The sequence below is a fragment of the Aegilops tauschii genome, chromosome 3, assembly GCF_002575655.3.
Source record: "Aegilops tauschii subsp. strangulata cultivar AL8/78 chromosome 3, Aet v6.0, whole genome shotgun sequence".
Taxonomy (NCBI): domain Eukaryota; kingdom Viridiplantae; phylum Streptophyta; class Magnoliopsida; order Poales; family Poaceae; genus Aegilops; species Aegilops tauschii.
Genome location: NC_053037.3, coordinates 49385909 through 49399105, shown reverse-complemented (window position 1 = coordinate 49399105; position 13197 = coordinate 49385909). Strand labels below are relative to the sequence as shown.

At 41.4% G+C, this 13197-nt stretch overlaps 1 protein-coding gene across 1 annotated transcript; it reads right to left on the bottom strand.

Annotated features, from left to right (window-relative positions):
- Positions 1 to 8961: 8961 nt before the first annotated feature.
- LOC109739575 (F-box/LRR-repeat protein 14-like) lies at positions 8962 to 11930 on the bottom strand. The gene is made up of 2 exons (XM_020298656.4): positions 11692 to 11930; positions 8962 to 10830 (listed from the first exon to the last, which is right to left on the bottom strand). The coding sequence occupies exon 2, from the start codon at positions 10798 to 10800 to the stop codon at positions 9361 to 9363; it is 1440 nt and encodes a 479-aa protein (XP_020154245.1). The 5' UTR covers positions 10801 to 10830; positions 11692 to 11930; the 3' UTR covers positions 8962 to 9360.
- Positions 11931 to 13197: the final 1267 nt, after the last annotated feature.

Here is a 13197-nt window from a genome sequence, read left to right as displayed (position 1 = left end):
GGAGATGTAATCTAACCATTTATGACATGGTAAGGTCAAAGATGACATAAATAAATTTGCCATTATCCTTTTTAAAGTGATGCTTTAGAGACTGCGGCTTTTACACTGAAAAGAGCTACATCGGGTCTGTTGAAATGAAGCCATGGTATGGTACGCCCAACCATGTTATATCTTTTCTTAACATTTGGAATATGGGGCTTGTGTAAAAGGTTACAAACCTATTCCAAATCAGACAAGTGCTACTTTGTAGGTTATCCCAAGTCATTGGGTATTCCTCTCTCACTATACCGAGGCAAATAGGTTTGCCACAAAGAACGGTATGCTTTTAAAGAGAATGGTTCTTTCTAAAAGGTGAGTGGGAGAATAGTGCAACTCGACGAGATAAACAGTATCTTCATCAGATCAAAGGAAAGAGACCTTGGAAGTAATTCCAGAGTTTCCTACTGCGACTGATACGGAAGTCTCTACAATAAAATGTATGAACTTCGGTCGAACTTGCAGCTGAACCACGTAGGCAAGGCTCGTGCAAACCTCTCAGGTGCGCAAACGAGATATTGTTGTTAGACAACATTATACCTACGATACACAAGGAAGCGTTGATGGGCCCTGACTCCAGAATTGGCTAAATGCCAATACAACCCGAGTTAGTTTCCATATAAGTGATTCAAGATTAAAACCTTGATACACCTTTCGGAAGACTTAGAGTCTAACGAACATTTATGGAACTTAAAACTGATACGGATAAAAATGTTTTATCCATAAAGCTCGACTTGTTGAAATAACAAGTTCAAGAGTTGACTACGATGAGGTTGTTTTCATCGTAGCGATGCTTAAAGTCGGTTCGGGTTGAACTAGCAATTAATACATATTTCAATCATGAGATATGAAACATGGATGATAAAAGGATTTCCATCTGATGGAAATGAAAGCTAGGACTTGTATATGATACAGTCCAAAGTAATTTGTCGATCCAGAGGATGCTAGTAGGTATGCAAACTTCAGAGTTCCAACAATGGACAGAAGAGAGCAAAATGGAGTTGGAATCTTCGTGTTTTGATGAAATGGTCAAAGGGGTTTTGACTTCATCAATGGGTAACGAAGATGCTTGTAATTCAAGAAAGTAAGTGGGAGCGTAATAATATTTCTAAAAACCTTATGTGCTTGGCACATTGGTAATTGGAAATAAATTTCTTGACACGAATTAGGACTTCATTTGAAAATAGTTTTTCGATGAAGTGCTTAGGCTAAATAGCCTCAATATTAGGCATGATGATCTATGGAGATAGATTTACCTAATGGGGCTAAGCAATGAATACATATTGACAAGATGCTAAAACCTTTTAGCATTTAAAACGCCAAGGAGTGATTCTTGCCAAAGTCACATGGAAGGAGTTTTTGCAAGACTCGGTGTCCCAAAACACTGATGAGTAAAATACATGATGCAGATTCCACACACTTTTGTGTTTGGATTAATCATGTATTCCATGGTATGTAAAACAACCAGATATGTCCGATACTCCCAAGGTGTTGCGAGTATGGATACTAAAGTGATCAAAGTACTGATCGTGGGACAACAGTGAAAGATGTCATTGAGTACTAGAGTAAGTACTGATGATATGTTTTCTTGCAAGCGGAGATCATGAAGAGTTCGTTGTAAAATGTTACATCGATAGTCTTCATCTTTTCACCGTGCGATTTTCGATTTAAGTTAAGGGTTTTGTGTAACACACAATGTGGTGGCACAGTTAGTTGGAATTTGTTCAAACTAGTTATTGTGGCGAATTCTATAACAAGGGCTAAGTATGTTGACGCTTTAGAAGCGACAAAGAAGATGTTGAATCATATAGTTCATTCATGAACTTAGTATAGTTCCAAGATGGCTTTTGACAATGGGACACTACTGCAGGTAGTTGCTCCATAACTCAGTCTGAGGAATCCAGGTTCGACCTGTGATTCACATACATACAAAGCCAAGTCCACACAAAATATGAATTTTGTGAAAATGTGAAAACGCGAGGACATGCAAAGATACACACGGAACTGAAGTCGTCAGATCCGTTGGACATCAGGCTATACCACAAGCGAAGCATATTTACACCGGTGTTCCACAGGTGTGAAGTGCATTAGCATAAGCTAGATTATTGACTCTAGTGCAAGTGGGAGTCTGTAGGAGATATGCCCTAGAGGCAATAATAAATGATATTATTTATCTCCGAGTTCATAATTATGTTTATGTTCCATGCTATAACTGCTATGGTTCTCGAGTCTGCAATAACCACGAGGCTCGGAGGAAGACTCATATGCACGTGTGGAATAATAAACGGTAAAATGTATTCCTAGTCTGGCCTCTAAGACTAGCTCAAGTGTTGCATGATGGTTATGTTTTCCTGATCATGGGCATGTCTATGTCAGCAACCTTGAGGGCATAATGTTAAGAGAACATTTGTGTTGAATCGACCCGGCATGATGTTATGCTATGAGATTCATTCGTCACAAGTTTATTGGTACATAACAAAGAGATGGTTAACGTTTGCATGATTCCTTAGACCATGAGAGTATCGAGTTTCTTCATGCTTGCTTCATGAACTTTGGGGTTTGTTAAACGTCATCCGTAAATGGGTGGCTATTACGGCGGCTTACGGGTTCATGGAAAAGTGTGTCAAGTAACTTGATAGCTCAAGATTGGGATTTGCTCCTCCGACGATGGAGAGATATCTCTGGGCCCTCTCGGTGTTACGGTATCCATCATCGTCTGGCCAGACACTTTGTGATTTGATCACGGGGATGCCGGAACACGATAACGAGAAAAGAGAACAATACCGGTAACGAGGTAACTAGCATAGTGGACAAGTTGTTGATCCACGGGAATGCCAACATGTCTCACCTCGGGTATTTGTAACATATCGCGAAGCAACAGGAATAGCACACGGCAACTGGAGGTTCACTCGAATATTTATTCGTGTGGGTATAGGGGTCAATATGGGTGTCCACGGCTCCGATGTTGATCATTGATCGGAAGGGGTTCCGGGTCATGTCTATACTTCACCGAACCTATAGGGTCACACGCTTAAGGGTCATCTATCTGCTGAATACTAGACAGGGAGTCTGAGAGAAAATCACCGAAAAAGTTTCGGACACCGAAAAGTTTCGGACAGCGGAATCGTACCGCAGAGAGAGGTCATCGGATAAGTTTCGATGATACCGAAAAGTTGTTTCGGGATACACCATTAAGTCAAATTGGTTTCGGCACATGCCTGATAATTCTTGGAGGATGCCAGAATCATTCTGGAAGCTTTTTGGAATTTTCTGAGATAAAAACTGGAAATGTTCCGGAGCTGCCGGAGCCACTTCAGATGTTTTTCGCAGATGAAATTCACTAATCTGAAATTGTTTCAGAACGAATCCAAAATCATTTTAGTGGGTACTGGAATTATTCTAAGACCCACAGAAATATTTTCGGATTTAGTGGACGCGAAAAATTGTCTTCATGAATAGTGAAAACGCATTCTTGTTTGCTTTTCGCAGATGAAAATCACTAAACCGAAATTGTTTCGGAACGCGTTGAAAATTATTTTAGTGGGTACTGGAAATGTTCTGAGCCCACATAAATATTTTCAATTCGAATGGACGCTGAAAAATGTCGTCATGAATAGTGAAAGTGCTTTTTGCTTGGCTTCTTGGAGAAGCCACCTTGAGGGCCTTTTTGGTATTTCCCCCCTTGGCTTCTTGGAGAAGCCACCCTTGGGCTTGGCCTATAAATAGGGGTGGAGGGGGCTGCCTAAAGGATCATCCCTTCTCACATACATGCCATTGCAATGATCTGGCTTCTTCTCTCCCTCCCAGCGAAATAGTTTCGTAGAGCCGAAAGGCTGTCTGGGTTCCGGCAGGAACTAGTTCTGGACGGCGAAGCCCTGCCGGATAGCTGACACCGTATGTGTGCAACTCTGTAGAGAGATCGTAGTTTCGGTCTTAGTTCGTGAGTGCCTCCCGAAGGGCTGTCCGTGTGACCGTCCGAGTTTCGAAGGTCCTCCCGAAGGGCTGTCCGAGTGACCGTTCGAGTTTCGAAGGTCCTCCCGAAGGGCTGTCCGCGACACCGTCCGGGGGGCTGTTCGACCGCCTCCCGGAGGGCTGTCTGAGGAGCAGATGAGGGTATACATCCTCGCGGTTGGGAGGTTGTAAATCCTAGCTGCGGGGATCTGCACCGCCGATCGTCATCGACTCTACTTCCCGCTGCGCTACGAGTCGGTAACGAAAAAGATCAAACCATGTATGCAGTCTCCATAGTGGTCCTGGGCTGGTGCGTAGGTCGGAAAATTTTTGTTTTCTGCTGCGTTCCCCTAGAGGCCACTGAACATTCAACTTGATTGCAAATGCAAAAAGGTCCCAGAATGTGTTTTGAGGGAACAATCCCCAACCCTTGTGGGATTGTTCTAAAAGAATTTTGTAATCTTTTTGTATCTATGATCTGAAGTATTACATTGTAATTTTGTGCACGATAAAAACATTGTAGCTAATTCGCAAATAAGAATAAACACCAAGTTTTTTTAGCAAACCCCGCTTGTTCGAGACGTATGACATGTTCGCCTACCATGCACCTTAAAACCCCTCCAAAAAGAAAACACGCACCTTAAATGGGTCAGGCCTAAATTTCTGTTCGCTTAGCTCTCGCCTGACCCATCGTGCGGCACAATGTAGGCATGTTCTTTTCCTTTTTTTTGTCTTTCTTTCCATCTTTATTTTTTATTTTTTTAGTGTTCAAAAAAATATTTATTATTTCCCCTATTCATAAAATTAATATATATTTGGTAAAACATGCTACTTTTATGTGATTTCACAAAATTATTTATGTAATACAACAAAGTTTTCTTGTAGTACAAAAAAAGTGTTCTTGCACTTTTATTAAATGTTTCGTGCATCCAGTTTTTTATAAAAAATAAATTATTCGCAATTTTGATATAATGTTTGTATATTTTTTAAAAAATATTTTAGAAAAAGTTTGTACCATTTAAAAAAATGTGTGTCCCATTTAACAAAAGTGTTCACACGCCCAAAAAATGGTTAATGACATAAAAAAATGTTCATGAAAGGGCATCACACATTCTTTTCTAAGAAAATAATAACATATAAAAAATTTCCATTCAAAAATTTTGTTCACAGAACTTAAAATATGTTCATAAAAATATAAAAGTTTGTTCGCATAACTTTTATTAAATGTTTATAACATATAGAAAAATGTTTGTATCAATTAAAAAACTCACAGCAATCAAAAAATGTTCACACCTATAAAAATATTCATGAAAATGTGAACAATTTTTCACATAATTTCTTAAAAACTTTCATGACTTGTAAAAGTATTCGTACACTGAAGTGGGCAGATTAAGATGTTGACGAATTTAAAAGATAAAAAAGGAAAAAAAGAACATAAACGAAAAGGACAAAAAAAAGAAAAAAGAGAACACCAAACAGAAAATTGAAACCAAGAAGAAAGACGGAAAACCGGCAAAAATTACAAGGAAAATGGAAAGACCGACTACAAGCTTCCCAAACCACCCAGAACAATAGTAGAAGCTTCCTAAAAATAGCTCTCACCCTTAACACGCACAACACGTCACTGCATGGCCGAGCCCAATAATGTCGCCCATCTGCTCACTCGACTTTGCTGGATCACCCACTCGCTCGCTCAGCCCATGCCGTTAATTGGTTTTTTTGCTCATTGGTCTCAGGAAAAACAGGTCAATTTTTCTGCTATTTTTAAAAAATTTGTGAAAAAACATGAATAAAAATGAATTTGAAAAAATATTCATGGATTTAATTACTCTTTCTCAAAATATAAACATGAGGTTTAAAAAGTTACAAGTTTAAAAAGATAAAAAAAGAATAAATAAAGAATAACTTGGAATAAATAACCAGCAAAATAGAAGTAAAACACAAATAAAACTTGCCTGAAGAACCAGTGAGGCAAAGGACTGCATGGGTTGACCCACTTAGAAACTAGTAAAGTGAGGAGGGTGTGCGCTGCATATGGAAGTGTTCAGTCAAATGCCATAGCACATTTCTTTCGACGTTTTTGTTGTTTACGTTGACGCAAACACGAAGGATTCAGACGAGGAGTACTTTTACGCCGAGTTTATGGATTCGTCTTCATCGAATGATGACAAAGGTGATACTGAAACTACGATGATGATGGAAATTCTTGATGAAACGAGCATGTCGAGGAGCATTTTCTCAACCTCTAGGGTTCAACGCCGGGACATCAAGTGTTGAATCAGCATCGTGCACGATGGCATGTTAGTCTCTACAGGACTACTTTTCCCTCGGTGCGCTACTCGACCGCAATTTCCGGCGTCAATACTGGATGCAGCGACCATTGTTCTTGCGCAACATGAAAGGTGTCAGGGCGTATGATGATTACTTCAAGCTCAAGATGGATGTCGTTAGCTGCGTTGGGTTCTCTAGTCTTCAGAAGTGCATGACTGCTATGAGGATGCTTCCGTTGGAACAACCGCAAACTAGTGGAATGAGTACCCCTCGATGTCTGAAAGCACATGTCTCGAACCCATGGTCAGGTTTGCTACTAAAGTGATCAAGGTGTTTGGACCGGAGTACTATAGAGAATCAAATGTCGAAGACACATGAAGACTCATGGCAATGGGAGAAGTAAGAGGGTTTCCATGTATGCTCGGATCCATGTATTGCATGCAGTGAAAAACGAAAGAAATGCACACATGCTAAACAAAGGCAATATCAGGTCGTCACAAAAGGCCCACCATTATTTTTGAAGCAGTTGCATCACAAGATCTGAAGGCTTGACACTTCTTTTCCGACATGCCAAGGTCTCATAATGACATCAATGTGGTGCATGGTCTCCATTGTTTGCAAGGTTGTATGTGAGAAGCTCCTGCGTGCAACTATACCATTAATGGGCATGCGTACAACACAGATAATATTTTTGTGATCGTATCTATCCTTCGTGGGCAACTTTTGTCAAACCATCTTCAATTCACTAGGTAACCAAAAATCCCACTTTGTTGCAAGACAAGAATGTGCTAAAAAGGATACAGAGAGGACATTTAAAGTACTCCAAGCCCATTTTGCAGTTAGTCACGCGGAAATCCAACTCACGGACCTACTAAACAATGAGATTTAAAGACATTCATGTGAGGTCATGACAATTTGTATGTGCACAACGTGATTGTGGGGGATGAGAGTGAGGCAGTTCACCAAGTTCTGGATTTAGAACAGATGGGTGATCATGCCCAACTTCTAGAGAAGAATGCGGCAACATGTGAGCAATTTCTACAAATGCATCATCAGATCCGCAATCGAGAAACTTAAATACAACATTAGTATTATGTGGTGGGCATTTGTGGACGGTTCATATAGACAATTAGAGCATGTGTCCAAATAATTTAAATTTAAATTTGAACTATTTATTTCAAAACTTTATGTTTGTATTGGACAACGTTGGATGGCAGCCCGGCCGGATGTCCGTGGACATTTGAGGGAGTGAGTCTGAGGGACAGCTTGAAGTCACCCTTAGAACGCTCAGTTGTCAAAAGAGTCCATATTCTTTTTTGGGAAATCGTTTGTATCCGGCTGGCCGGCTGAAACTTCGATCGACCATGCCGCATGCGTACGATCGAAGCGACTTGTGCGTCCCTGGTGCGCCTTTCCCAGATCATGTATCTTCTCTCCCTCCACTAACAGGTCTCCTCTTTTTATTCCTCTCCCCCGGCAAACTACCACCACCGGTTGAGCTCGCACGATCGCGCGCCCTTGGCCCGCCCCCGCCACTGACCAGCAGCCTCTCCCTGCCTCCCTCTTGCGCCACAGACCCACCCCCACTGCTTTTTTTGGGCTCTTCACATGCTCTGTGTAGAGGACGCCATGGCCGCGCGCAACGAGGGGCGAGCACCGCCAGCAAGCCAGTCGGTGCACCTAGCGATGGTCGGAGATGCGACCCGGCAGCCCGAGGTTGGAGAAGCGGTCACCACGCGCTAGAACTAACTGACGTCGAGCTACAAACATACTGGAAATTTGCTGGAACCGGTCGACATCGGAGTTACAACGAGAGACGACAATGCTATGACCCTGCACGGCGAGCTACAAACCGGCGATGACGGCGGAAGTTTTTGCTGCAACCATATCGTTTTTTGCTACTACCGGCGACCTTTCTTGCTACATCCATTCACGAACTCCCGCATTACTTCACGGGGCTGTGAGATGTTGGTGGTGGGTTGCTGTGAACCACGACGGCGGCAACGAGCGCGGCTGCAAGCAGGATGACTATCTAGCATGGAGCGACAGGTGGCACGGTGCTGCGACCGGACGCGACAGAGCGTGGCGGCCCATATCCGAGGAGCTGCGCGGGATGCGGGACCAACGCAAGGAAGGAGAAACTCGGGGCAAACTGTTTTCTGCCCGATCCAATGGCCCACGCGGCTCGCATCGGACGGATCGCGCATGACCGGCCGAAATTTTGGGCCGGCCGGCGCAGAACACAGCCCCTTTTCTTTCGCTTCTATTTTGCGCATCTTTTCATAAGAAAATAGAAAAATGGAGAAACGAAATTCTCAGAAACCTTTGCTATATGGGTTGTTTGATTTATGTGATTTCCTTTTGTAACGATTTTCAGTGTATTTTACAGAAAGCTTCTGCCCCTCAAATCTTTCGGAGATTCCTTTGTTTTTCCTAGTGTTCAATCGAACGACCTTTCTATTTCGGGGTTTTCTGATCAAGTGACAGTACGCTGCAAGTGCCGTTTGAAAAAAAGAATACTAACAAGATCTTGTGTCTCAACTGAAACAAAACATGTGAAGAGCAGGTTTTGTTACTACGCACAGGCCAACAAAACTTTGACAACTCAATGTAATGTCGATTTTATGTTCAGGCCAACAAGTTCCGAGAATTCATGTGTAAGTATAACAAATATCACGAGAAAAATATATAAAAGTACGTAAGTCCCCAAAACCACTTATTTTTACGCTTACCACACAACTACATCTGCAATATCAGTTTCACAAAGTTAGATAATTTGGGCAGCAAAATCCTTGCAGCCCAACCACGTAGGTAACTGAATTTCGGAAACATCAAGCTGAGGAAAATAAACTACAAGAGCAAGGAAAGTGCACCGGTACACAGTCCGAGAAATCCCCTGCAGATGCTCTCGTACTAAGGCAAATAACAGCAGCAAAAGGTCAAAGTAAAAAACTTGGTTCAGAAAGATAAGGAGAAGACGGAGAAACATAACGGAGTTGATGACAGGGACATCCAACTGATTGATGCAGGGCCAGCACTCAGCAACACCTTGATCACTTCAGAAGAAGGGTTTTGAACTGACAAAATTTGGAGGCCACTTTATCAACAGCTAACTGTGAACAATTTTTCTAGCTCGCTGTGGCTTACAGACTCGGAGTATTGAACTGATCTGGCAGCCCCACGCACAGCCTGCTCAGAGACCTGGCAACATCGTTCAATGATCAGAGAGTCTAACTTCTGTGAATGTGCCAGCTTCGATACTCCAACATTAGTCACACTTTCACAGAGCCGGAGCGTGAGATTAATCAAGCATGGGGCACACACAGTGAAACGCAGCCCAGCATCAGTTATGCTCTCGCAATCCACAAGGTCGAGGGTCTCCAGTAATGGAGCAGATGAGAGGGCCTTCATCCCCTTGTCATTAAAGAAGTTGGCACCCCTTAGCACGAGAACACGAATCGGGCAAGACTGAATGAGAGCCACTAGGCCCTTCTGTGTGAAGCCTATTTCTGACGGGTACATGGTATCACAACCTGAAAATGTGAGATCAACACTCTCAAGCATAGGGCAACTGAGAGCTAGAGCCTTAAGGCTGTTATCAGTAAATGCCGTCCTGAAATCATCTTGGTAGTACTGAGGATCCAGCGAAAGTGAGATGCTTTTAAGGTTGTTGCAGCTCTGGGATAATGCAATCATGTCGTTGTCATTTAGACCCCGAACATACTCCAAGCAAAGTTTCTCCAGTGCTTTGCACCTCCCAAGGAGAAAACGAAGTCCTTTTCCTGTCGCAATTTCGATAGATCCCAACTTCAAGTCCTTCATGTTCTCACAAATGAAATCATACATATTCAGGCTATGAGGGTCGTATGAGGGATCATAGCCCCCATTAGGACCAGCCCACCTATTACGAAAGAATCTTTTCTTGATTTCAAACACAAACTTCTGTAGATTTATCCATCCCGAGCCAAACTTCAGGAGGTCATCCTGGCTGATGCCCTCGCAATTCTTTACTACAAGCTCCTCCAATGATCCTACAGAGCCAAGGTACTCCAACCAATCTTTGCTACCTACTTTGTTGCAGTCAATAATGTGGAGAGCAGAAAGACTCTGGCAATGAACAGACACGGTGAGAAGCCCTCTTGAAGTTATGTTTGGTGTGGACGTCAACCTGAGGGACGCTAGTTTCTTGGAACCGGCTAGATAACCAAGACCAGAGTCATCGATGTATGAGCAAAAGCTTAAACCAAGACTAGCCAGCGAGGGGCAGTGAGATGATAACACAGAGAGGCCTTGGTTGTCCAACTGATTGCCATGGCCTGCCGTCCAACCAGAGTAGTCGATTTCCACTTTACACAAATTAGGGAATCGGGTGCACAGCGATGCCAAGGCTTCTGTAGCAGGGCAAAGGCCACAGCCAACATGGATAGCACCCCTCTGATCTGCCTCAATCTTGTAGAGCCGCTTCGATACAAGGGAAAGAGAATTCAGATCACTTGTCCTTTTGAGGAACTCTGCAAACAGTTCCTCCGGGAGATCCTCCATCGAGCAATGCAGTGTGCAAGTATGGTAATCCTGAGCTTCAATAGGTACACAGCATTGGACAGAAATTAATGAGATCAGAGTTATGCACAGCAGGGCTATAAGATCACTTTAGCTATAGCGATAAAGATAAATATTATACTGGAAAATTCATGTGATACTAATAAGGAACATCTTAGTAATTATCCTCCCAAGTATCTGAAACTGCTAAACTAATAAAGAAAGAAGGGATGCAGAAACAACCAATCAGAAATACAAGTCTAAGAGATAACAGTGATCTGACCGATCGCATAAAAACCTCCTCCATGTGAGGACTGAGACCTAGGTGCTCCTGAGGAAGTTGCATCAATAGAACAGAAACTATGTTTTTTTTTCAAGTATAATCCTTTGGACATTGAGTCATCAATTAAAGTGCAACAATCGAAACTCTGAAACATGTACAATAAAGTATCATAGATACACGAAAAATTGCTCTTTCAAGTATATATCGAAGATTTATGTGCTCATCTTTCGAAAGAACATTAATTAAGGCACCACCCTATTTATCTCTAAATCTCTAAGCAGACAAGAAAGAACCCATAAGTCACACAATAATGCAGAGACATATCTGGATTTGCTGGGAAAATGAAAGCAAGGAAGACATCTATGGACATAATAACTAGAATCGATGCAAATGAGCAAATCTAGTAGTACGAGATAACATCCACCTGCTGATTTTTTATTTTATTTTTTGCCTTTAGCAAGGAAATCACGGGATTGGACATAAAAATTACCGGCAACAAGAACGCTAATAAGTAGTAATAACTAGGAGTTCCATGTGTCAATCGACCATCCAAATCGAAAGAAAGGAAGAAAGGATCCATATGAGCATCTCAAGTTGAGGAGCTAACGAACCGAGGTTGGATCTGTTTTCTTCAGACGGAACAGAGGAAAGGGAGCCGCCGTCAGCACGAACGGGAGAGAAGAACGGCACGAATCGGCGGCGGTCGTGGGTCGGCTCGGCCGGAGGAGCAGAGCGCCGCCTCCGACCAGTCTTGAAGTGACGGATCGACCAGCCAAACGCCTCGCGCCCGCTGCAGCCCCGACTCTAAAACCCCCGCGATAAAATCGGTATGGGGTGGTAGGTTTTCCAGCCGTCGCCCCACGGTGGCCCAGATGTTGTAAATACGCTAGTGGTGCTTTAACTTGTCATGGATGTTCATTTTAATGCCTGAACTCAAAAAATACATCGAACTGGTTCTAAAATTTGGCATGAACATGCAAATACGGTGCTAATCTCATCTGTAGATGTAAAGTGCGTCCACGTGGCCCGTATATGGATGATGTGGCACTGACATGGCGTAGGCCCCAATTGTAGCTAGGAAACAGAATTATTACTTGACTCTATAACTAGTGGACCCGCCTGTCAGTACATTAGAAAAATTAATATGAAGAATGAAAAAATGCGACAGGAATCGAACAAGCAACCTGATGTGTGCCCGCTAGTTGCGATACCCACTATTACCAAACATGTACTGGTTATAAAAATGGCAACTCCATTTATATGTATTTTATATAAAAGTCTTGTGCCCATAAATTAGTTGTAGCCAGTGGTCCATTTTGCACACGTTATTTTTTCAAAAAAAAGTGAAAAGCATATTAGTACTAATCATAATAATAAAATGCAGATTCAAATATGTGTGAGTAATAATTACCCCATGCTACACAAATATCCGTGTGCACAAAAAATAAATATATAGAGGAGTTTAATAAAATAACTTACTAAAAAATGTTCCTGTAAGTTTTAGAAATATTGACTTATTATTTAGAAAATTCCTTTTTAAATATAATACATGGTTGTTTAAAAATATTTGTAAATATAAAAATTTAAAATATGTGAATAATTATTCAAGTGTTTGAATAATTGAACAAATATTTACAAATGGTAATCTAAAAGAAATGAATTATTTATATTATTCAAACATTGTTATAATTCATATATATTATTCATGTCTGTACATTTTATATATTTGTATATCATTGTTAAATATAATCCATGACTGTGCATTTTCAATGTTTGTTTACGAACAGTTTGAAACACTCATATGTTATATTTAAAATAGTATTTTCCAAATAATTAGTTAATATTTCTAAAAGTAATTTTTTTATCGCATACCTCTATATATTTACTCTGTGTGCACACCGATTATTTGCGTAACATGAGGTAAATATTAATGACACATGAATATTTGAATCTAACTTTTATTATTATGATTATTATTTACATACTTTTTACATTTAAAAAAATGTTTCCAACATGGGCCGCTGGCTGCAGTCAATTTATGCACATAAGAGTTTTTTTGTTCAATACATAATACTTGAGGGACTCTCTTTGTCAACAAAACATGTTGGTTCTGATGG